Source organism: Aythya ferina (genome assembly GCF_964211825.1).
Source record: "Aythya ferina genome assembly, chromosome: 16".
In the NCBI taxonomy this organism is placed as follows: domain Eukaryota; kingdom Metazoa; phylum Chordata; class Aves; order Anseriformes; family Anatidae; genus Aythya; species Aythya ferina.
The window spans coordinates 3432033-3452351 of record NC_140315.1 but is presented as its reverse complement, the minus strand read 5'-3'; the positions used below and the strand labels follow the sequence as shown (position 1 = coordinate 3452351).

The window sequence follows — 20319 nt, the reverse complement described above, 5'->3', positions numbered from 1 at the left end:
GCAGGACCCCGTGGTGCTCAGGCTCTGGGCAGCCACCAGGGAGCTATCCTTCGGGATTGGGGTCTGGAAGCTCTGTTCTCCTGGCACAAAATCCCAAGGAGGATTTGGCCATGGCCCAGGGCTCCAGCAAAATCTCCCCCTCCTGGCACCAGCAGTGGGGCACAGGGCTGGGGGGCACGGGGCGTGCTGCCCCGCCACAGCCACCTGGCTGCTCCCAATCTCACCCGCACCCCTCTTCCTCGCCGAGCCTCTCCTGGGGTGTTGACTGAAGGATTTTGGGGTGCTCTGCTCGTTCCAGAGCCCCGCTGAGTTCCCTCATTCCTGGCACATCAGGCAGGAGCGCGGGAGGGATGCCGAGGTCTCTGAGCCTTCTCCTTCGGCCTGCAGCTCCTGTGCTGCTCCTCGTCCTGCTCTTAGCTCTCCTCGGAGGCGTCGTGGCGGGCAGCCGAGCAGTTCTCCGGCTCCTCGGTGATCCCTGCTGAGCCCTGTTCAGCTTTGACTTTCTTTCTCCCTCTCATTGACTTCTTAGATCCTGCTAACAGCAAGATAATGATAGGAGTTAACCGCAGAGCAATGGCTTTGCATCTGAGAGGTCATCGCGGCCTAGTCCCAAAACAGGGACTGCACAGGAGGAAGCAAAACTCAGCAAAAAAATAGATGAAGAGAAAACCCTGAACGTCCCCATTCAGTCCTCGAGGGTTCACAGGAGCCGGTGCCTGCCTGCCCTGGGGGCACAGGCCCATTTTCCTCCCCATTGCTCCTCTTGGTTTGCCAAGTAAATCATCTCCTCCCGCAGCTGCTGTGGGGCTCACAGAGCTGGCAGCCACCCCCGAGGGCTGGGCACGGAGCGAGGGGCAGTGCTGGCCCGTCAGACAAGGCCCTTTTATGCCTCTACATATCTTTAATTTGCTCAATACTGCCCTTTCTTTACTGAGGGTGCAAAGTGGGCTAGGAGCAGGATATTTCTGACAGGGCAATATTTAAGGCTTTGACAGCCACACTGGCTTATCCTCGCCCTTATCAGGAGCCGTTTTCTGCTTATTCACCTGTAGGAAGCATGGGCACGACACATTCCTTTGTCAGCCAGGGAATGCCTCCATGGCCACACTGGAAAATCAACAGGGCTGGCAGAAACCTTTCTCCGAGTGTCAACAACTCGTTGCTGGGAATTTGGCCTTCTCCAATCGGCTCCTCCCTGAGCGGCTAAGCAAACACGGGGGACTTAGACCTGTTAGCTTAGGTGCTCCGGGGCGCTCTCCTGCCCACCCTGCCCCTGGCTAACCATTAGCAGGGGCTCCTCTGGCTGCAGAGCCGACCTGTGTGGTTTATTGCAGGGAACCGAACGACTGCTGTGTCATCTTGGGCAAAATCTGTGTGTAGCATGGCATTTTTTCATCGTGGTGCCCTTGGGTTTGCCCCTCGGGAAGCGGCTGAGGTTGTAGCCCTGAGCTGATGGCAAGAGGAATGCCTTCTCCGTACCTTTTGTCCAGGGATCCTGTCCTCTTTTCCTCTTCTTCTGTAGTGCGTGAGCTCTGTCTTTGGTGCAAAAGTATTTCCCTTCAGCCTGGGCTTCTTGCAGGACATCGTGCTCACAGGGGGCAGCCACCTGCACCGAGCAGAGGAGCAGTCAGCCTACAAACTGCCCCGATTTCCAGGGCACTAACAGCCAAGGACCTTTGTGACCATGGCCACAGAGTCGTGACAAGTGCTGAAACCTATCCGGAAAGAGTGACATTGCCACCCCTCAGCAACCAGCTGGGTGACTGTGGAAATGGGGCTTGGCATGGGGTGGAGGAAGAGCCACCACCTCCCGCAGGGAGCCGGGCAGGGACAACCCGTCCTGCACCTCCCAGTGCCTCTCGGAACAGGAATCCCCGGTCTGAAGGTGCTGCCAGGCCCAGGCAGCCGAAGCCAAGGGGCTGGGAGAGCAAACCAACCTCGCTGTCCGTCGTGTCTGCCTCATCGGATTCCTGCTGCCCAGACTCAGCATCGTCGTCATCTGTGGAGACATGAAAGGAAGGGTTTTGGCTGGCCTGGGGCTGGCAAGCTGACGGGCATGATACAGAGCCACTGGCTCGTCGTTACTGGGTGTTTCCATTCAGGACACCTCAAAACATGAAGACGTGTGGAGATGGAGCTGATTGAGGCCACGTTCCCCCTGGGTGCCCCCAGACGAGGGCAGGGCTCCGGTGTCCCCATGGCTGTTCATTGAAATGGACATTTAGGGGACACCAAACAGAGGACTCTGGGGACAGACACCCAATAATACTGTCTCTGTAGGGCTTTGCTATGAGAAGTTGGTGAGCACTGTCCCGAAGCCAGTGGCCACGTGCAGGTGATGAAGCCGAGAGGCATTTAAAATCCCAGACTTCTCCTTCCCACTTGAGACACGGGCGGTGAGATGTGTTTGGGTATGAAAGAGCCAGAAAAGACCACATGGAAGATGCTGAAGCTGGCTGGTGGCTCCTGCTGGGGAACATGTGCCAAGGAGCACTGGGAGGAGAGGTGGGGGAGTCACTTCCCTGCCCAGCAAAAGGGTTTTTTTTTGCTGCACAGGTTCCCTGAGGCCACACAGCCCCAGCACATACCTGCACACACTGGGCACATATCCAGCCTCTGCATGGGGCCAGCCAGGAACCTGGCAGCACCCTGTCTGCACACCCCACATGCCAGCCAGCCCCACAGTATGCCAGCAGGGCTGGGGACTGAGCTGTGCCCTGTCCCCTGCCTGACACCCCAAGCACCCCATCACTTCTTGCCCTAAGCCCACCCAGCTCTGGCAGGGGGGCTGCAGGCTGGGCAGCCTCCCTTCTACCCCTGCCCAGGGGGGACATTGGTGTCCCTCTCAGGCACCCCAAGAGCCCCGGTAGCCTGACCCCATCCTCACACCATCCTTCCGGGGGTTAAGGTTCACTGAAAAGTGCAGAAGTATCAGAGCATTGTTTCCTGGGCTTTGTGTCAACCGTCAGGTGCGGGCTGAAGAAAGTCCTGCATTTTCCCACACCCAGAATGTAATCAGCTGAAATTCTTCTGCCATGATGATATCTCCCTAACATGTAAATCACCGAGGACTCCCCCCTCCCTCCTTTTTTTTTTTTTTTTTTTTTTTTTTTTTTCCACCGTGCAAAATCCCGCTCTGGAGAGTGTTCCCAAACCACTCCGACACGCCCAGACCAACTAATCCAGGCGAGCTCAACTTTCTGGCCGAGCCTGTAGGGCCGGTAAGGAGCAGGTCCCAGCCGACGTGCCTCCCGCTGCGCTCCGCATGGCTGCTGCCTCCCACCAACGGGGTAAAACTGCCCCCCTGCCCCACTGTGGTCAGCAAGGAGGGAACAGATTGGGCTGGGGTCACGGCTCGGTTTGGGGATGGAAAGGGTTTTTATTGGGGATGGAGAATGGAAAAGGGGAGAGTGCTCCCTGTCCTGCCTGCTGTGGGTAGCAGCATCATCCCTCCGTGCTCAGGGTGAAACCCCAAGTTCCCTGAGGGTCAAAAAGAGTTGGGAAGCAGGAGCACCCGGTCCCCTGGGAGGGTCTCCCATGCTGGTTAACACCCGCTGTGGGCTGCAGGGACTGCAGGTGGTTGCAACAGCCAGCACAGGCTGTTCCCTGCTGTAGGATGCCTCCACGCGCTGCAGAATTCGCCTTTGGCTCTCGCCTTCTCAGATGTCACGCTTGCCTGGGGCTCCTTACCTGGTTCTCCTGTGTGTGCACTGGCAGCCAGTCTCACCCTGGGCTCTGCGAGGGCCTCTGGGTCGCTCGGTGTTGGCTTGTTCGTGGGATGTGTCCGGGAGAGAGCGAGCTGTAAAGAGCAGAAATCCCATAAATGCCTGCAGGTGCCCTAGCTATAGAAATGCTGCCTCCACAGGCAGGAGAAAAGGGCTGTCCCCGGCCCCTGTGTGATGATGGTGACAAACGCAGGGATGAGAACCAGCTGGTGTGGAGGGAGAAAGGCTGCTGTGTGCCTTTCTGCTGAGCCAGGTGGAAAACCCCATTGGCAAACACGTTCCAGAGCCACCTATTCCCAGGCCATTTCAGAATGGGACATTAACGGTGGGTGTAATGATGCTGACACCGAGCACTGGGCTCCCAACAGCAGGGAAGGAGCCACAGGAGTTGCCAACCTGCCTGGTACTCACCATAGTTTCTTCCTCCTGCTCCTCCTCCTCCTCCTCCTTGGCAGCACCGTGCTGCTCCACTAGTGGTACCCGGGCAGTGCTGGGCCAGCTGCTGTGGGGACGTGAACCATCTCGCTCTGTCCCGTGCCGTCCACAGGGGATGTGCATGGGGCTGCCCCTGGGGCTCGGCCGTGGGCTGCCAGCCTCCCGTGGCTCCCTACAGTCCCTCCAGCCCGCTTCCCTGCCACGACCAGCGTCCGACAGGTCCAGAGGTACGTCCACACCATAGTCCCTCCCTGCCTCCGCCTTTTCTCGCTGCTCAGAGCCATCCCGGCTCAGCCAGAGCTCCTTCTCCTCCTTCCCATCCACAGCATCCTCCAGGAAGGACCTCTCCTCCTTGCACCCCACCGTGACGCTCGGCCACGGGGACAGGGGCCGCTCCTCAGGCGCGGATTTCGGGTCGCTCTCCACCCTAGCCCGTTGGCTTTGCTGCCGCTGGTGCAGGAGGAGATGCTGCAGCCGCTCCCGGTGCTTGAGGAGGTGCAGCTTCCCCTCCAGGTGCTGGTCCCTCATGTACACCACGGCAGCGGGGAGCTTGAGCAGGGCAGCGCGGTCATCCCAGTCATCGGGGGGCCTCATCCTGCCCTCGCCGTCTTTGGCCCTGAGCAGGTGGCCGGGGAAGCTGCCGTCCCTGTCGGCCGGGGCGCAGTTGCCCGCCAGCCCCAGCTGGTGCAGGGAGAAGTGCCTGTTGAGGAGGCAGAGCTGCTCTTTCCGGGCGGTCAGTTTTAGGGTTTCGTAAGACGAGGCAAGTTTAGGTGAGTCTGGCTTGGCTGCTGTTAAATAGCTAAAAGAAACAAGGGTAAAAGAAATCACTCCAGGACAGAGGAACGATCCCCTAATCACCACTGGGAGACTCTCAGAGTGCGGTGCGTGAGCCTGCCCATGCAAGCCGAGTCCTGGCTATCACTTATTTTTTGGCAAGGGCCCCACCACAGGTACCCCCAACAGGCTGCTCGGTCCGTGCTGGCTTTGCTTAGCCCTCTGCACCCTAAAACCCTGGGGAGGAGAAGCCCTGGGAGGTGCTGAGCCCTGCAGAAGAGCCCATTAGAATAGATAAGGAGCAGCAGGGAGGGCAGGAGGGACGGGCACCCGCTGGGGCTGTCTGAAGATGAAGGAGCAGGAGCCCAGGCTGGTCGGGCTGGATTCCAGTCATTGTTGCTGGTGTAAACTGGGAGACCCCCCCCCAACCCTCCTTTCCCTGGGGCTGTGGGCATTGCAGGATGTCTGCAGAAGAAGGTGGGCGAATACCAGCCCCCCAAAAGGGACAGGGCCAAGGATCTGTGCCTGCCCACCACCAGCCCCGAGCGGGGGACTCACGGCTCCAGGCTGGGGCTGCGCTCCCTCTCTGGTGGCAGAGGGGTTTTTCTTGCTGGGGGGGACACTGCTGCCCTCGAAGGACTTTTCTCCAGGAGGCACGGTCTGGAGCCGGGTCTCACCAAGGCGATGGTCCCGTGCAGCTGGTTGGAGATCCTCTGGGATGCCTGCGGAGGGAGCTGAGGGTGAGCGGTTCAGTGGCACACAGCAGGGCTCCGGGTGCTACCCAGATCTGTGCCAGCGTGAGCACAAACTGCTCCTGGGTGCTCCGTACAAATAACATCTTGCCATCAGCTTTTACACGTCTCCACCCCAGAGGTGCTAAGAGATGATCTGGTACAATTCCAGCCACCAGCTGACCTGTAACGTTACTGGGTTTCCCCTTTGTGCTCCCTAGCAGGACCCAAGCTTTGTTCCTTATTTGCTGGGTGCATTTCCAGCAGAGCCCCGGCTGTTACGCCAGGACATCGCGATCTCCATCTCCTGCCGTGGAGGGCTCACCACATGTTCTGACTTGACTGCTCCCTGCCTACCCAGGGATGTCACCGAGCCTTCCTGCGATCCCCATTAATTATCCTCACAGCCTGCCCGCGGCCTTACCAAAACCCCACTTCACCTGCTCTCTCACTTTTATTGTGGCGTTCGGGTAAGCAAAGCCCTTGCCAAAACAAAGGCATCCGTGTGGGTGTGGATGTGGGCTCGGGTTCCCATGGCGAGGAGCAGGGCTCCAGGTCCTGCAGCCTCATCCCCCGGTGCCCAACATCTTCCTATCGCTCGGCACCCCTCGGCTGACACACGCTGTGCTTCAAAGGCACGGCAGGCTGACATCAATGCATGCCAGCCCCTCCGAAAATACCCATATTCATGATGCTGCAGATGGGGAGACATCTGTGATGCTCTCGGGCAGGGCTGCTGTGGTGTGTTTGTACTCCGTACCCAAACCCTCCACGTTTCACATGCTCTCCAGGCTTTTCCATCATTCACAGAGCTCCAGCCTCTTGTTCCTGATTACAGCTCAGGATAAGCTGCCCTGAAAGGTGGGTCAGCGTGATCTCCTTGTGACCAGAGGTTTCCCTAGCAAGAGAGGAACCAGCGTGATGGGCAGAGGACTCGGGGATGCTGGGTGCATTGTCTTGGAGGGTAAATATGGGAGCAAACCAAAGAGGTGTGCTCTCACCATGGGAAACAGGAGCCTACACCAAACCGTAAATGCTTTGCTTGTAGGTAGTGGCGATTTCTGCACCTGGCATTGGGTAGGTTCCCTACTTGGCCTTGGCAAGAGTGTGCTGCCCAATTCTGGGTATTTGTTTTACCCCCTAAATGCCTCCTACTCCTTCTCTATCACCTTATACCCCTCTTGATCCTGTACAGATGACCACCGTAGTGGAGGAAAGACCTGAGGACGTCAGGCTCCCTCCGTCACTCACCATTTCTGAAAGGCTGGCCTCCTGGAGGACAGTGCTTGGGGAAATCCTGCTGCTTGGAGAGCTTCTCTGTCCTGCAGGCTTTTCTGCATAAAAAAAGACACAGCTACCCACCGTGACGGTCCCACAGAGCCACAATTTCCTTCTGCCTCAAGCCAGCACGTGAATGCAGGGACCCTCTGCTGCATGTGTGCTTGGCACCAAGGCTGCAAACACCTTGAGAGGTGGTTGGTGGGAGGCAGCAGCACCCACCTTCACCCAGCTCGAGCCCCGGCACGTCATGGTGGGTGTCCTCTGCTGCCCTGTGAGCCCCTCTCTCGCTGCTGGCGTTCCTGCTCGCTGGGGACAGTAAGGCCAAGGGGGAGCTGGGCTCGGAGCTGCTCTCTCTGGGGATGGCTCCTGGGCACTTGGTCCTGTCCCTGCGGAGAGGGGACACGAAGGAATGAGAAGGGGCAGGAGAAGGAAATCTCCAGGTCGAGAGCCACCGTGCTGGCAGCTCTGAGCTACAGAACCTGATATATAAATATACATATCTGTACACAATGTGGTTATACCGGCTCCTCAGCCTCCTTCCCTTTCAGCTTATCGCTGGCTCGGCTGCAGTCTGCAGCATGGGACGGAGCCAGAGTGACAGCTCAAGGTCTGATTTCCCCACCTGGCCGTGGGTAACGTCGCGGGAAGCCGCAACGTTGGGTAAGCCAAAAGCCAGCCGTGGCTGTTGCAAGAGCTGTGTGAGAACCCGTACGTCCCCGCCTGGGCTTTCAGCCTGGCATAGGGGTGGATTCGAGGCCTGGGGGCTGTCAGCATTTGGAGCTGGTGGAGCTGATGCTCTCGGTCCCCAGGAGGGAGCCGCTGTGGGTCTGAGCCCTACACCCATGGCATGGATCAAGTCCTGGTTGGACTTTGTGCCAAGACATGGGTGTTTGGGTGAAAACCTTCCTGTGCAGCAGCCGAGGGAAAAGCAGAGCTGGCACGCTTGGTGCTCAGCAAACCCAACCGGATCGGCAGCTCCAAAACTCCCCAGGCCTTGAAAAGCATCAGGGCGTAGAAGTGAGAGCTTCTCCTTGAGCAGGTGGTGCTTCTGAGCTCCAAAGACAACACATTTCTAAACTAATCCCTCCGTGCTAATTCCCCCGGACTTTAAACCTAGAGGAACGAGCGGGTTTGTGTTTATTGGACAACCCGACGGGTTGCACAGGGCTATGCTGGGACACCAGCCTGCTGGAGCAGCTCCTCTCTCCTGCAGCCCCTTGTGGTCCTGTGCATGCAGCTCTGCCTCCTGCATGAAACTCATCTTGCTGCCCGTGGATGCTTTTCTGGGAGCTCTGAAATCCCAGGGCAAGGTCTGTGGCCAAGGTGAGCAGCCCAGGGCTTTACTTCCCATCCTCAGTTCCCCCTGGGGGTACCCGTGTTCCCCAAAGGCTCAGTCCTTGGATCCATGTGAAGAAGGGAGTGAGCAAAGCTCAGTGAGGACTTGCAGCATGACAGGTATTTTGCTGTCTTAGCTTCTATGGGAATCCATGAGAATTAGATGCTAAAGACCCACAAGCCCTGGGCTCACCCAGACACAGCCCTGCTCAGTGGCAGGGAAGCCTCTGCAATACCAGCGCTGCACATCACGAATGACACCCAGAAGAGCACTTACTCCAGGCTCTGGAGCCTCTTCAGTTCTTCCTTGAGAGTTTTATTCTCCTCCTTCAGGCGGCTCATTTCATTAGCTGCAAAGAGACAAGAGGAGAACTGCTATTTTGGGTGCTGCACGGAGCAGGGCTGCAGCCCCCATTCCTTATCTCTCATTTTATTGCAGATACAGAGGGCTGCCACCCCCAGCTCCGCTGCTTCTTGTGTGGTTTCCAGATCTGATTTCTCAATACCTCCACTCTTCCATCGCTCCCTCCCTCCTCCCCATCACCAAACACCTCCTGAGTGCGCAGGTATTGGAGTGGCTCCCATGCAAATATCCAAGAGAGGCACTACCTGAGCAAAGACCCAGCCAGCCACAGCCAAGCTTACAGCAGATCTTGGTACCTACTGAGGATGAAGATGTGCTGGAGGCTCTGGAAGTGGGAGGTCTCGTACTCGTTCTGCTTCTTTTTCGCCAGTTCCTGGGTGACCATGCATCTGTCGCAGAGACCCGCTCGCAGCCTGGATGAAAAGCCATGGCCGGGAGCGTGTTACCACACATCCCCGTGGGAAACGAGCACCACGCACGTGCAGAAGGGTGTACACCCAACCCATCACGAGACATGTGAGCAAAATTGTCAGCACTCACGCAGCCCCGTGCTTCCACCTCCCCACCACCCCTATGTTTGGGGAAGCTCCCCTGTGCCAGCCCTCCAAGTGGCAGAGAAGCTGCTCACGTGCTACAGCCCGCTTTTGGGAGGCACCAAAACCCAGACCGTGCCTCTAGGAGAGCGCACTCACTGCCACCGAGCAGTGCTTAGCTGAAAGTTAAGGCTTACCTGTTTTCTAGCACTTTGACATTTTCTTTGAGGACCTTCTGTTGTTCCCTCAATTGGTGGTTTTTAGCAAACAGCTCTTCGATTCTCTGGGCATCGCTAATGTGAGAGAAGACCCAAGAAAAGAGGGTTACCAGGCTTCTCCCCAGACCTGAGGATTTATCAGCACCCAGTCAATGGGACAGGTTTCTGCTCTGAGTGCACTGCTCACGCTGCTGTAGCTCAAAGTGCTTTTACATGGGCAGAAAACAAATATGTTGGAGCTGGAGCCCAGGGAACAGCCCAGGTGCTGCCCTTGGGAGTCAGCAGCTTGCTTTGTCCCATTTTGTTGCTTCCCAGGAAACACTGTAATTAATGAATGAATTCCCAGGAATTAATATAACTTCTCATGGTGCCCGTGGGCAGACAGGCGGGAGGTGGGCTGGGATCAGCCCCAGCCGCCCCTGCTGGGGACCTGCATGGTGAAAGGCACGAAAATGCCTAAATCTGGTGGAGCCCAAAAACCAAACGGTGCTCTCTAAAATAAAGAACCTCTTCCCTGGGGCTTGTGGCCTTGGTGGGCACCTCCTCAAGACACAGAAGTGCCTGGGAGGAGTTAAAACCAAGCAACATGACCTGGCCCTGCAGCGCGCCGGGACGTGGGCACCGCGGGGCTGGGCACTGCTCACCGGCACTTCTCCGTCGTCAGCTCCGTTAGCTTGGTCTGCAGCCCTGCAAGAATTAACAGAGACAGAGGTGGGTGATTAGTGCAGATTCCTTGGCAGCTCGGACACAAAAGGCAATGACCTAGGTTCAGGAGGGTGCCTTGTCTGGTAGGAACCTCACCGCTTCTGAACCTTATTCCTGAGAAAGGCTGACGCCTGTGCTACAGGGCAGCACGGTTTGATGTAACTGGAAAGGCTGTGCAGAATGGGAGCATATTTTGGATTTCCACTGTTTAATGAGTTTGTGTTTCCCCTCCACCCCCGAGAAGTCTGCTTCAGTTTTGTTTCCAGTTATTTCAGCCACGCCAGGCATCTCCCAGGTGGGCAGTGTTTTATGGCTGTCAGGGCTGCAAAGCAACTTGGAGAATATTTACAGCTCAACAAGAATGGCTTTTGGTGATGGATCAGCAGACGGTACATTCTGTCAGATCCATTTTATGCAAAATAGATGTAAACATGTGGTTTGCATTGCTCAATGGTTTCCTCTAACTCTCACATGGCCTGAAATTACACAAGACAAGAATGAATTCGTAAGCCAGAATTGTTCAAAAATGCTGTTGTTTTGTTCATAATGCTGATAGTGGGAATTATTTTAATAGGAAAACAATTGGATTTGGCATTTGTTTGCTTAACCTAGTGGTTCTTATTTCAGTGATGTATGACCGGGAAACTCCCTAGAGGAATAAACTATCCAGCCTTACTCCAAGGTTTTCTGTAACAGAGCCTCCAACCCCGGCTACTTCTGCCTCACGGATTATTGCATCTTTCCCCTTTCCCTCTGATCCCTCAGTATCCAAGCCATACCCCAACCCTGTGGCCTCGGAGAAGACACCCAGCACATGTATTCCTCACTGCTCGCACCCTTCTGCAACCTTCTCTGAAGTCTGCTTTCGTCCAGGTGTTTTCCCAGCACTTTTGGAGAACGTGGGTGGGAACAGCATCACCACCATCACACCGGCAAGTCACCTTTGTCACAGACTACGGACCTTGGCCAGTTTATAAAAAGACTTCTCATGCTGCCCTACCTTGAACTTCTTTCTCATGAATTTCCTTGAGCTTGTTCAGGAACTCTGCAAAAGTGTCCGTGGTCATGTTCAGGGCGGTGCCGTGCTCCCAGGCTGTGTTGGAATTGCCTGCTTCCAGTATAAGGATGTCCTTCTCTTTTAAATTATTCAGATTTTAGCCTAGAACAGAAAAAGTGTCCATTAAAAATAATAATAATAATCATAATATATATATATATAGTGTATATGGTGTTTTGCAAAGCCTTAGAAACAGGACAAAGAAATACCTGCCCAACTGCAGAAAGCAAAATAATTTGCTAACCCATACATGCAACAAAAGTAGCATGCTCACCAGGAGGAGGACTCTCAGAGCTGCCCACCCTGCACCAGCCCAGGGCTGGGAGCACAGACAAAGCAGAAGGGCAATGGCTTGGAAAGTGGCATCGCTGCAGGGCATTGCGGAGGGCTCTCACCCTGCATTTGGGCAGGAGGGGTGTGCAACCTGGGCACCCAGGGAGCACCCTCGGGGTGTGCCAGCAAAGCCTTGCATGCCTGGTGACCACATGAGCTGCACCACAAGAAGAAGGACATCCCCGTGGGAGCCTTCAGCATCGCCACGTGGGAGCTGTGCAAACCCATGAAACATCACGCTGGGTGGCTGAATCATGGCCATTAATCCCCTTCCCGACAAAGCCACTTAAGCCACGTGGATATTAATGGGGAGAAATCTGCCCCTCTGCGTCTCAGAGGTGATGGGCTGGAGTGGAGCTGTCAGGACTGGAGTTTTGTAGCCCCACAGTGGCATGGGGAGAGCCTCGCAGCCGCCGCACGCTCCCCTTCCCTGCCGGCACCCGCACGCCTTTATCTGCATGCAGAGCAGAGGTGTGCCTGATCGCCTGCATATGCAAGATGTGGGCATGCAGAGCTGGAAGAAGAAACTTTCCCCTAAAGGGTCTGATTTTAAAAAGAAATGAGGCACGCGCCGGCGAGCACAAGCAGCAAGCTCGGCTTGCGTGCTCTCCCCACGCTCGGCTCGGTGAGACGGCGACCCGAAAAGAGCCGGGGCGCATCAGGGCTCCGCTGCAAACCTGGCTCCTTGATCACTGACCTGAGCAACTTGCCTTGGCTTTTAAGCAAATCTTGTACAAATAGACCAGAGATTTTGCTGTTTGGGGGAACAAAGAAACCCCAAACAGCTTTGCTCCCCGTTCTCTGGGCACAAAGCTGCCTTTCCCAGGGCTGGGTGCTCCCTCCCAGCCCGCAGCGCGCTCCCGAGCGCAGCGTGGCTTGTTGCGGCTCGCACAGCTAACAGGCTGGCTCGGGATCAGCCGCCGTGAAATGGGATTGGGAAGCGATCTCTTCTGCTCAACCTCAAGAACCATAGCTTAATAACGAGCCAGGTGAAATTACAGCCGGCTCATCTCCCCAAAAAAACCCCGACAAAAAGATGTTAAAGAGAGTTCCCTCGGTGTGGCTGGCAGCTTCTGGGGATTGCTGAGTCCTGAATTGGGTGCTGCCTGGGGCGAGGGGCAGGTGGTGAGATTTTCCACTGCCTCTTAGGGCTGCAACCCTGTGTGCTGGCTGGGCAGGCTTTGAAGTGCTCAGGCACTCGTTACCAGCACTGCAAGTGGGAAGGTTTTGCACCTGGAAGCAAAGCCACCAAGGGAGTGTGGGCTCCCGTAGGCTCTCCCTGGTGCTGGATCAGCCCCTGCCCACGCTGCCGTCCCCAGCACTGCCCTGTCCCGGTGTCACCTTCCCCATCCTGCTGGCATCTCGAGCAGCACTGGGGCATTTTGGGCTGCAGCTGGGATGTCCCAGGAGGGCCATGTCTCGTTTCGCCTCATGCCAGCCTGCAGCCTGACAGACAGAGCTCAGCTTGGTGGTGGTGGGAGCTGGGGGCAGGCAGGATATGGGGCCAGGTCCCCATGGGCCATGGGGCAGAGCCCTCCCAGCAGTGCTGCGAGCAGCTGCGGTGACTCAGCGCCGTGGGCAGAGCCTGGCAGGTCAGGATCCGGGGCTGTAATTTTGGCTGGGGTGTGGGCAGCAGCTCTGCTCCCCGCGCACAGCTGCAGCTGTGGCTGGAGAGAGGCTGGGACTCCTCGTCCTGATCTTCTCAGCACCCCTGAGTCAGCAGGGGATGCGCGACCTGCTTGGGGGTTTGGTACTGGGCTTTTCCATAGGAAAGCTCAGGCAAATTTTGGTGTTTTTTGGGCTGCCAGCACCCTTCCCTCTCTGCAGACGGGACATGAACGTGGGACCAGGGAGGACCTGGAGAGGGCTTTGGGTGTCTGCTCTGTGCGCACCCACAGTTACAAGGAGATGTTGGGGAGCATCAGCCCCCACATCTCTGTGCCCAGGATCCATCCTTTTGCCCTGGCAGAGCAGCCCTGCAGACAGCCCGGGCTCTCAACAGTTTTGATGTGCTCCCTTCTCGCCCTGCGTGCACCAGCCAAGGCGCGAAGCCGCAGCACCCTGCTCCTCCGCCCCGCTCGGGAGGATTTATTGAGGCAGATTTATTGATGAAGACCAGAGCACAGAGACCCCGAGACAGGGGTTTAATTTACAGCCCCGAGCCCTTTCTCGAGCTGTCACTGTTAATATACACCCGGCGGCGCTGGATGCAGCCCTGTCATGGGGCTGGGCATATTTCATGGTGACAGGTGCCCTCTGCACACACAGCCCCAGTGTTGGGGAGCTCCCCTGCCAGCCCCTAAATCTGGCCACTTTGGAAAAAGCCCCAGCAATAGCTTCTCTCCCTTGTTCTCCTCATGCCTTCTTTCCTCTTGCTTGGGGAGGGAGAGACACAGGGAGGGTGTTTCCTACCCCCTGCCATGGGGTTTGGGAAGGGACGGGCTTGGGCAGCACTTCCTGAGGTTCCCAGGTCCCCATCCTCCCCTTCCCATCCTGGCACAGACGGTGGTGCTCGCATCCCCACCCTCAGCACCGTGTCCTTCCCAGAAGAATAAAGCAGCTCATTAGCTAAACGAGCTTAAGTCATTAAAAAAAAAATAAATTCGGGACTCTGAAGTTCTGACACTGTCGGATCAGCTGAGCTTAATGGATTTACAATCAGATATTTCCCCATCAGCAGTGGTTCAGCTTCACGTTGGGTTTATGCACTGTGCCTTTCACTGGGTAACAGTAGGGCAGCCCCGCTCTCGCTACCCAAACTTTCTTCTGTTGGCTACCCCGCTATGTTCCTGGTCTAATTTTAGAAGCATAAATTGAATTTATACTCCGAAAAGCCGCCTGATCACTCATGGAAAATCTGCAGTGCCGGGAGTATTCTGCAGGCCAGCGTGAAGCCGATCTGCTTTGCCGATGAACTGTGTGCTTGGCAGGTTTGGGGGGGGTTATTTCTGCTGGCATCGATTTCTTTGTGCAGCTGATGAGCGTGGCACGGGCTGTCCCACCGAGCACTTGCTCTGTGCACACCGGTTGTGTGTGTGGCTGCTGGGTGGGGGCTGGCACACTGCAACCCCCCCGACAGGAGGGACAGGAGGAGCAACTTCAGCTCTCACCTCCGCCTCGCACAACCCGAAAATCCTCGGTGAAGCTGGGCAGGCCACCTGCACCAGTTTTTAGCTTGGGGTGCTGGCTGGGGATGCTGGCTCCCAGGCCATCCCGAGCCCCAGCTGGGCCACGAGGCTGCAGCCTCCCCTCCAGCCCTTTGGGTTTCCTGTAACACTCACCCACCGCTGCAGATGAGGGACAGTGGCACAGGCTGACATGGGGCTGCAGGGCACAGGGGAGATGCTGCCCTGCTCAAGGGTAGGTAGATGTGCCCCATTTCAGGGCGAGAACGGGGCGAATCCAGCCTCAAGTCCCAACCTGCGCACCTATTTACTTAAACCCCATAAAGTCTGTGTTGCCATAATACAGCACAGCCCCTGCCATAATGAAAGCAGCAGCTCAGCTTCTCCCCCACCGCTGTGGCCCTTTTGGAGGCAGCTTCTGCTTCCCTAACCCCTGTGGCAGCCACCAAAGCAATGTGGATTTCATTCAATAAGGTTACTACTGCCCCAAATACCCCACCTGATGTGTGCAGCAATGTGGTTGTGGGATCCCTAAGACAGGAAAGCCTGGTCCTCTGCAGTACGTGAACATACCCAGGAACTGGACTTAGGATTTAATATAGGGGGTGAGCATTTATGGGATTGAGGCGGGCATTTACAGGATCTATCCTTGCACCTTCCCCAGCTGGGAAGGGGGCTTTGCCCTCCTGCTCCCCTGTCCCTGCAGCTCCCTGCTGTTTTGGTGAGGTTTAGCAGCAAATTTCCATCCTGCTCCCCAAACTGGGGGGGCACATTTGGACCCTCTGGCCGTGCTGTGATGCTGCCCAGGGCACGGTGGGCTTTGGGTGGATGCACGGGGAGCGAGGGCAGGGCTGTGTGCCTGCATGAGGGCTGAGAGTATGAATGAAAATAGTCACTTATCTGCCTGTGCATCTCGGGATAACCACAGCTTCTATAAACATTGCTTAATTAACACCTCAAAATGCTCTGGGAAGTGGGTAATGAAGCATTATCGCGTTTTTCAGGTGTTTTAATTGAGAAGCGGTGAGGCTCAGGGAATAGCTCAAGGCTCTGTCGGGAGCAGAGGCGCAGCTGCCTCCTCCCAGCCCAAAGCACCCAGAGCGCCCAGCGCTCCCTTGGCCTCCCCCTTCCCCAAAAAAAGCTGGTGGGAACAGGCAGGAGCTGCCCTGGGGAGCTGGGGAGCGATGGAGTCAGCCCATGGCCCCATTACGCTGCGTGCATCATAGCACTTTGGTCCTGTTCTCCCCTCCTTGATGGAAGAAAACCTCGAGAGCAACATGCCCTGGAGCCCACGCTGCTCCTGGTGGATGGGAAGCCTGTTTCTGCCCTGGGTTTTATCCTGCAAAGCTCCTTGGTTTTATCCCGCAAAGCTCCTGGATTTTATCTCTCAAAGCTCCTGGGTTGCTCTCGCCCTGCTGGGGGCTGAGCAGGGCTGCAGCAGCACTGGGACACCTCAGGGGCTCTCCTCTGCTGGGCCAGCTGCTGGAAACCAGCTGCTGTGGGCATCTGCGGTCCTGCACGAGCAAGCAGGTCTCGTATGGGGCAAGGGGTGTGAAAATCCATCATAACCACGCTCACATAAACTGGCACCTCTGTCCCTGCTGTGGCACAGTGTGCACGGCCATCCTCAGCCAGTCTAAAGCAAATGAAAAGAATAAATCTCTCTCCCCTGGATACAACGCAGATAATGAAGTCCTTAATTGAATCAGCGTTTCTCTTTGGTGCTATTTATAATAAACCTTCAGTCCTGCAGAACCATACTGGGTGCTGGTCGCACTTGGCTGGGGGTGAGAGAGCTGCGGTGCTTCTCCTCCCCAGGAGCTATATTAAACCCCTGTATTAAACCCAGGTCCCCTGCTGAAGGGGATGCTCCGATGGGGGATTTGGTGCCTGATTTGGGGTGAGGGGCAGCCAGGGGGCTGCAAAGGACCCTTTTGTTTGCAGGGATCTGCTCCAGGTGAGCTGTGCTCAGTGCTCTGGTCTTGGGTAAGAGCTCACGCCTTGGGTTTCCCTGCACATTCCTCACGGCTCTCCCAAAGCAACAATGAAGAAATCTCAGGATTTTGTTTCTCTGCTTTAAAGGCTCCTTTTGGGCAATTTCAGTAACAAGAGGATTTCAGCTGTCATGCAGACGGGGTCTCCTCAGGCCGAGCAGAAGCAGGGCAGGAAGGGTGGATGCTTTCTGCTCCTGGCCAGGTGTGGGAGCCAGGTTCCCATCACTGAGAGCGGTACAGGAGGACGCTCGTGGGGATGGGTGGCAGAAATAAAGGAGCTGCCTCCAGAAGTCCTGGAGAAGCTTTGATGAGTGATGCCAAGGACTAATTCCCCTAAATCTCCATCCTGCAGGAATTCCTGCAGCTCACGGCAAAACGGGTGGGAGGTCTAAGGGAGGTCAAGAGCCCGACACCTCAGATTTGGAGGAAAAAACCCACCTGGCTGTGCCTTCCTTGCCCCGTACAGCAGCCCCCAGCTGCAGGCAGCTTTGCAGCAGAGCTGGGCAGCTCCTGCCTCAGCCCCCGCCGCGGCGCAGTGTGCAGGCTAGCTGGGACTTGTGCTCCCTCGCCGCTGCTGAGCGCATCGGGGGCAAAGTGCAGGGGAAGATGCCGTCTTTGGGAAATATTTTGCATGCCCAGATATTCTCTCCTACTGCTCTTAGGCTTGCTCAAAGCCGCACTTTCTCCCCTGGCTGCTGCATCTGAAGATAAAGGGGTGCTTGATCCTCCCCAGGGCTCTGCAGGGAGCTCTGCTCTGCCTCGCTTAGCCCTGTTGTGGCACCACGGCTCTGCCCTGCACGGTGCCATCCCAGCAGGACAGCCTCAGCCAGGCATTTTTATGGGCTGAGGCATCTGTTTGTCCCAAATGCTTGGTGACACATTGCTGATGGGGACACTTTGCTGCCCAGGCTTTTGAAACAGCACCACGTGCTAGTGTCCTGTGTCCTCCACCAGAGCACACGGGAGGATGTGTGCTTGGCTCCCCTGCGAGCATTTTCAGGGCTTTCTGCATCGTTGGACAATCCCAGCAGCAAAATCAGCAGCAAAAGCAATGTGTGCAGACACAGCCCCCCCCTCGTCCCCCCATCACATCCTTCAGCCTGGATTTAAGGGAGGGGAGAGCAGTCTGTGGGCTGCTCCATAGCCCTGGCAATAGAGATGTCGTCAATTTGGGGTGGGAAAACGGGGATGGGAAGGGAGCCTGACAACCCCACTGGGAGCTATCTGCTGCTGAGTGCACGTGCTTAGGTGCAGCCCAGCGTGAGATGCTGCTTGGAAGGGGTGAAACAGGGCGATGCCCCAGGAGCTGGATGCTGACACCCAGGGCAGCAGTGCCACCTGCCCAGGACAGGCACTGCCACCACCCCCCCTGCTCCTGCAGCTTGTCCCGGTGTGACCGAGGACAAAGCTTTGTCACAGCCCCGGATATTTGCTCAGAGAAAGCCTCCAGTCCCTGCTCTTTAAACACAAACGTGACCGGACTCCCGACTGCAGGCACACACCCCGACACCGTAACCTGCCCTGACGCTCGTGCAGATATTGCACTCATCCCGAGCACGAGCTGGATACCATTATTTCTTTGCATTTCAAATCCCAGCGACTTCCCACCACCCTTCCTGCCCAGATGGAGAGGCCAGAGGAGAAGGTTTTGCTGGCGAGGTGAGCCCAGTGGTGCTGGGTAGGCTCAGCCGACCCGTCCACCCGCACCCTGCAGCTCCAGAGCTGCCGCTCTGCTGCACGCCTGCAGCTCCCCGCCTGCGAGGAAAACCCAAATCACCTCCACGAGCCCAAAGGGGACAGAAAGCAAGCAAAAAGCCATGCCACTGCCCCTCGGATGGCAGCAGGACCAGGCTCTGCTGCCGGCACCAAGTGACAGCGCTGCCCCAACCACCGCTCTGTGGTTTTAGGGCATTTCTCCAAGCACAGCCCCCCCGGCTCCCTCCCCAGCTCCGTGCGTCGGGTGCCAAGGGACAGATAAAAATCGGTGCGGGCACCATACTCACGGCGGGGGGACTGCCTCTGGGGTGTCTCTCCCTCGGCTCCTGTGGCTCAGCTAAGCCGGGATCGGGACGGTCACCTGGGACCCGGGCGGCAGAAGTGAGCAGTGTGGGTGAACTCGCACAGACAATAAGCCATAATTTTTTCTTTGCAGTCCGACTGGCTCTGCTGGTTTGCGATTCTTTGCCCCGGCAGCAGAAAGGAGGCAGAGCGCGGCCGGAGCTGCTCAGCAGGTTCTGCTGTAGCGCAAAAAAAAAAAAAAAAAAGCAGCAGGACCAGTAGGGTTTGAAGCCAAGATAGAGATTTGATTGTTTTCCCATAATTACAGCCCAACCTGCGCTGTTGGTTGGAGTCAATCACATTAGCAAACAGACCCATTTAAATCACTCAGCCACCATTAAGGTGGGAATTTCTGCTCTTTTACGTAACGTGGCCCTTTCGGAGAGGAAGAGCAAAGTGACAGTGGCATCTTGTTCTACTAAACCCTCGATATTGCCTCCCTGCAGGGCTATTTCTTGGTGGGACAGCGTGGACCAGGGGCTGCATTTGGCTCCAGCTCCCTGCTGTGGCAGGGCACAGCACAGGGCACACAACACGGCCACGCAGCAAACAGCCTGGGACAGGAGAAGTGATGTGCCCAAATCAACCCCTCTGGCTGCTTGCTAGCACAGGGTGAGAGAAAACCTGTGGTCCCAGAGCACCTCTTGGGGCACCCAGGGGTGGGGGAGCAGCAGGGGAGGGCTGGGTGATGTGGGTGCTGATCCTGGCCGGCAGCCCCAGCCCGGGTTGTCTCCCCGCTCTGGCTGCTGACACAAGCAGCTTCCAGCCCAGCCGTGGGCTGGCAGAGCCGAAGGCGACGTGGACACCTCCTGAGCCTTTGAAGTGCAGCTATTTCAGCATCCCCCAGAAAAATGCTGGCATCAACTCCCCTGCCCGGCCCAGTCACACCAGGCTGGGCAGGTCCAGCTTCCCCCGCGCTGCCCCGCGTCCCCGCGGCTGCTGCAAGCCCAGGAGGTGTGCTCACAGAGTGCCTGTGCTCACCATCAGCATGGCACAAAGAAAAAGCAGCAGAAAGATGTCACCAATGTGTTCAAGAAGCAGAGGGCACGTCCTGCTTGGCTGAGAGCTGCCTGGTGAGCGCAGGGCCTCGCTGGTGGAGCTGCCTCCAAGCATGGCTCTGCAGGAGGGATGCATCCACGTTGGTTAGCAGGACATGAAAGCTGGGGAAGGTTGTTCCCCTGGGATATTTCCAGGGCTGTTGGGTAGGGAAAAGGGTTGGGAGCATTCAACTGAGCCCCTTCTCCGCGTAACCCGCTGGGGCAGCCCCGCAGTGCCGCACATCCCCAGATCTCAGCCCCCATCTACCAGTCAGACCCCATTGCAGTGTAAATCCCCCTCCATCCACCAGCAGCAACATCCCCACACCGATTTACACCCCAGCTGCTGAGCTGGCTGGTTAAGTAAGCCCAGCGCGGCGCTGAGCATCCTTGGCAGCGTTTCCTGCAGCAATCGCGCCGGCGATCTGCAGCTCTGCTGCCAAACGTCGGCTTCGGGCTCCACCGGTGGCACGCGGACGGGTCGGGCAGGCGGGGACCAGCCGGGGCTGCCAGGAATGCGGCTGCACGCCCACGCCATGGAAATGGGCGGCAGGTAAACAAGCAGCCGCTCGGCGAGCTGTGGTCCCCGGCGGACCTGTAGGGACTGTTTGGTG

The 20319-nt window shown here is 57.0% G+C and overlaps 1 protein-coding gene across 1 annotated transcript; it reads right to left on the bottom strand.

The window, feature by feature from the left end:
• On the bottom strand, window positions 1–18749 carry RBBP8NL (RBBP8 N-terminal like). The gene is made up of 14 exons (XM_084537912.1): window positions 18614–18749; window positions 11102–11260; window positions 10041–10083; window positions 9376–9471; window positions 8946–9058; window positions 8559–8631; window positions 7166–7332; window positions 6917–6999; window positions 5493–5656; window positions 4137–4959; window positions 3691–3799; window positions 1938–1999; window positions 1480–1606; window positions 1–532 (listed from the first exon to the last, which is right to left on the bottom strand). The coding sequence occupies exons 2-14, from the start codon at window positions 11166–11168 to the stop codon at window positions 414–416; spliced, it is 2046 nt and encodes a 681-aa protein (XP_084394038.1). The 5' UTR covers window positions 11169–11260; window positions 18614–18749; the 3' UTR covers window positions 1–413.
• Window positions 18750–20319: the final 1570 nt, after the last annotated feature.

Bases quoted from the DNA above. Each gene is read 5' to 3' on its own strand.
- RBBP8NL (XM_084537912.1), bottom strand. From the start codon at position 11,168: ATGACCACGGACACTTTTGCAGAGTTCCTGAACAAGCTCAAGGAAATT. The intron at 10,084-11,101 runs GTAGGGCAGCAT...TAATTCTTGCAG, and splicing joins TCATGAGAAAGAAGTTCAAG to GGCTGCAGACCAAGCTAACG. The intron at 8,632-8,945 runs GTAGGTACCAAG...GTCTCTTTGCAG, and splicing joins CCAGCACATCTTCATCCTCA to CTAATGAAATGAGCCGCCTG.